The sequence below is a fragment of the Penicillium arizonense genome (genome assembly GCF_001773325.1).
Source record: "Penicillium arizonense strain CBS 141311 chromosome Unknown PENARI_contig214, whole genome shotgun sequence".
Classification (NCBI taxonomy): Eukaryota; Fungi; Ascomycota; class Eurotiomycetes; order Eurotiales; family Aspergillaceae; genus Penicillium; species Penicillium arizonense.
Window position 1 is genome coordinate 96 of NW_019173491.1, and position 2,763 is coordinate 2,858.

General features: G+C 44.9%; 1 protein-coding gene across 1 annotated transcript; it reads right to left on the reverse strand.

Moving 5' to 3' along the window:
* Window positions 1-1,850: 1,850 nt before the first annotated feature.
* Window positions 1,851-2,561, reverse strand: PENARI_c214G05478 (uncharacterized protein; the record flags this gene model as incomplete). The annotated part of the gene is made up of 1 exon (XM_022638158.1): window positions 1,851-2,561. The coding sequence occupies one exon, from the start codon at window positions 2,559-2,561 to the stop codon at window positions 1,851-1,853; it is 711 nt and encodes a 236-aa protein (XP_022481986.1).
* Between the last annotated feature and the right edge of the window lie 202 nt (window positions 2,562-2,763).

Here is a 2,763-nt window from a genome sequence, read left to right on the forward strand (position 1 = left end):
CTCGCTCATTCCATGCAATTAAGACCTACTGCTTGTAGCGGTGGGAATAACGGAGTAACCCAAAAGAGCACTTGGCTCCATCTTGGAAATCTTTTACTCCAGAACAGCCCGGTAAGAATAGCAAAAGGAACACAGGAGAATGCACACAAGCCCAAGTCGAATTTGTGCCACCGCCACTTGGATGGAATGCAGAACAAAAGAGAAAGTCTTCCAATGTTCAGAAGTAGAAGAATAGTGACTAAAACAGATTTGATAATGTCTTCTGAAATCATGGCTATAATTTCTTAGCAGCAGAGACATATTGGGATTAGAGATGGAGGCTTATATAGCCAAACCAACAATTGCCTAGTCATGAATGTATAGATCCCAGGAGCTCTTCATCTGGTTCCAAAGTCTTCTCGACGGATGGCATACTCAACTTTCTACCTTTATCTCAACTTTATGGCATTGCGGAAGAACTGAGGTCTTCAATTAATGGTTCGCGGTAACATTTTGCTTTCCTTCCGCGCTCGAGAGCAAGTCCCGCTTGAAAGCCTGGAACATATTGCTGAGCCAATTAGTATCGCACCTGCTCATTCTCGCCCTTGCTGATATGAGACTACCTGCATGGGAAAAGCGATCAAAATAATGAACGTTCACATTTCACTTTACTAGAAATGGATGCAGTCAGTCATCGCTTCAAAATGGCCGATTGCAAGTGCATTTCGCCTTTTCAATGTCGACGGAATGCGATACGGTTGTGAATATATACCAGAATCTTACAAATCACGAGATCTGACCATATCGCTGGCCGCCCACATAATTCCTTTGGGCCTGTCATCGAAACAGTAGAAACGTGCGCGTTGCCTACAAAATGCTTGGAAATCTCACAAGCTTGGATGGAACAACGCTCTATCTTTGGGACGGCTTGGTAATCGTTATGCACGTATTCCCTTTCTGAAAACGACTCAAATACCGATACAGAAAGAAACTAGGTCCTAGATATTAGCTCTAGTAGCTTATTGGTATGTATTTTACCTGTCACGTCTGAGTTCCTGTTGCCTTGGAATCATGTCTCTTGGCTACACGTGTAATTTGGATCATTGTATGGCAGAAATAGTTTTCGGTTGAACTTACAACAACAAAGATATTTGTACTCAAGGAAATGCTGTAATTTGCTGATCCTCAGCAAGGTTGGATACACTCTTCCTTCCTGACGGCGTTAGGGTTGTCCAATGCAACAAGCAGGCTTCCAAGGTCCGGCTAACACCATAGCTGCATCTTAGTAACCTAGCAGAATGGTGTCTCATTGTGGTCCACGGTCTACTCATCGATCCTTAATCACCCCTCGTCCTTGAGTACCCATAGAACGCTCGTCATTCTAGCGAAATATTATGAATGTTACGACCTTGGATATTCTTCCTTTCTATCTCTCTATTGAGCGGGCAGTGGATTGAAGGCGTTGCTTTCGAGTTCCGGTAATTTAAAACATGCAACATGCGAGATCCCGACAAGGTTTTCCTGGTGTTAGACATGAGGGAAATAGTTTTTCTATTTTAGGCATCATTTCAATCTGTTCGGAAAGCTCAACTAGAATTGACAAGGTTTCTCTTTGCTTCATGTTTACATGCAGCGCTGCTAAACCGAATGTTAACCAGATGAATAAGACGCAAAAATAAAATCAAAAACAGTTTGCCGACCACACATAGCACACAACTCATGTAGTAATTCAGTCATGCACTTGATTGTCCAGAGGATCGCCTAGACAGTTCGCTGGCTGTAATCACAACAACAGAACACGGAAAATGGCTTTGCACATCCGAATCTCTTGATTTTAGCACTCGCCCCTGACTGTCGCCCTCCTATCAGTATCAAGACATGTAAGGAATTGCTACCTGCATGACTACTTTGGAATACTCCACGAGGCTGTATGTTGCGATCAGGTACATGCCGTGTAGAGTGGGCTGCCCAATCCGCGTCATTCCAATTCTCTCAAGAGGACGACAAACGTAGAAAACACAACCGAAGAAATTGATGAACAGCAGTCGACAGAATGCAGTGGCCAGTGGGGAGGGATCGTGGAGCGGTTCGGCCAATGTATGAATGGTGGGCACTAGAGCCAATAGGCCCACTGACGCATACTGGAGGGAGAATCGGCCCCGGAAGGATACAGTGCCATCTTTGAGGTAGCCATCAGGGAGGCTTCCAACAACAATCACGGTGAAGGCTGATGCGTATCCAAGTTGTAGCGACGGTTGGGCTGGAAAGAGAAACGCGATGGTCGGAAGGGCAGCGGTCCAGATGAGGAACAGACCAACAAACCACAGAGATACTGGTTGTCTGTTTTTTTTTTGGTTGTGGAGCACGCGGAAACCATTCTGGATGACAACACATAGATACCACAAAGCGATTCCTCCACCAAAGGCGATGACTGCCAGGGCATATGGGATCGAGTCTTGAGTTGAAGGAAAATGGAAAATCAAAAATAGTAGTAGATAAACGACAAAGTAGGAGAGCCCAAGCATGCCAATTATAATATCAATGGCGCAGTTGCGCAGGATTTGGTAGTCGAGTGTGTTCATTTTGCAACGTCAAAGCAATTGTTCCGGCTATATCGAGGAGAATGCTTCGGACGGGCAGGTGCATTTATAGCCAAATGTGGAGCTCAGTTTATATTCTTTTACTGCAAAGTTGGTACTTACTGAATCACACGAAGGAAGGCGTGGAAGTGACACTTTATGCGGTGGTTATCACCGGAACGGCGAGGTGAAGAACCATCATATC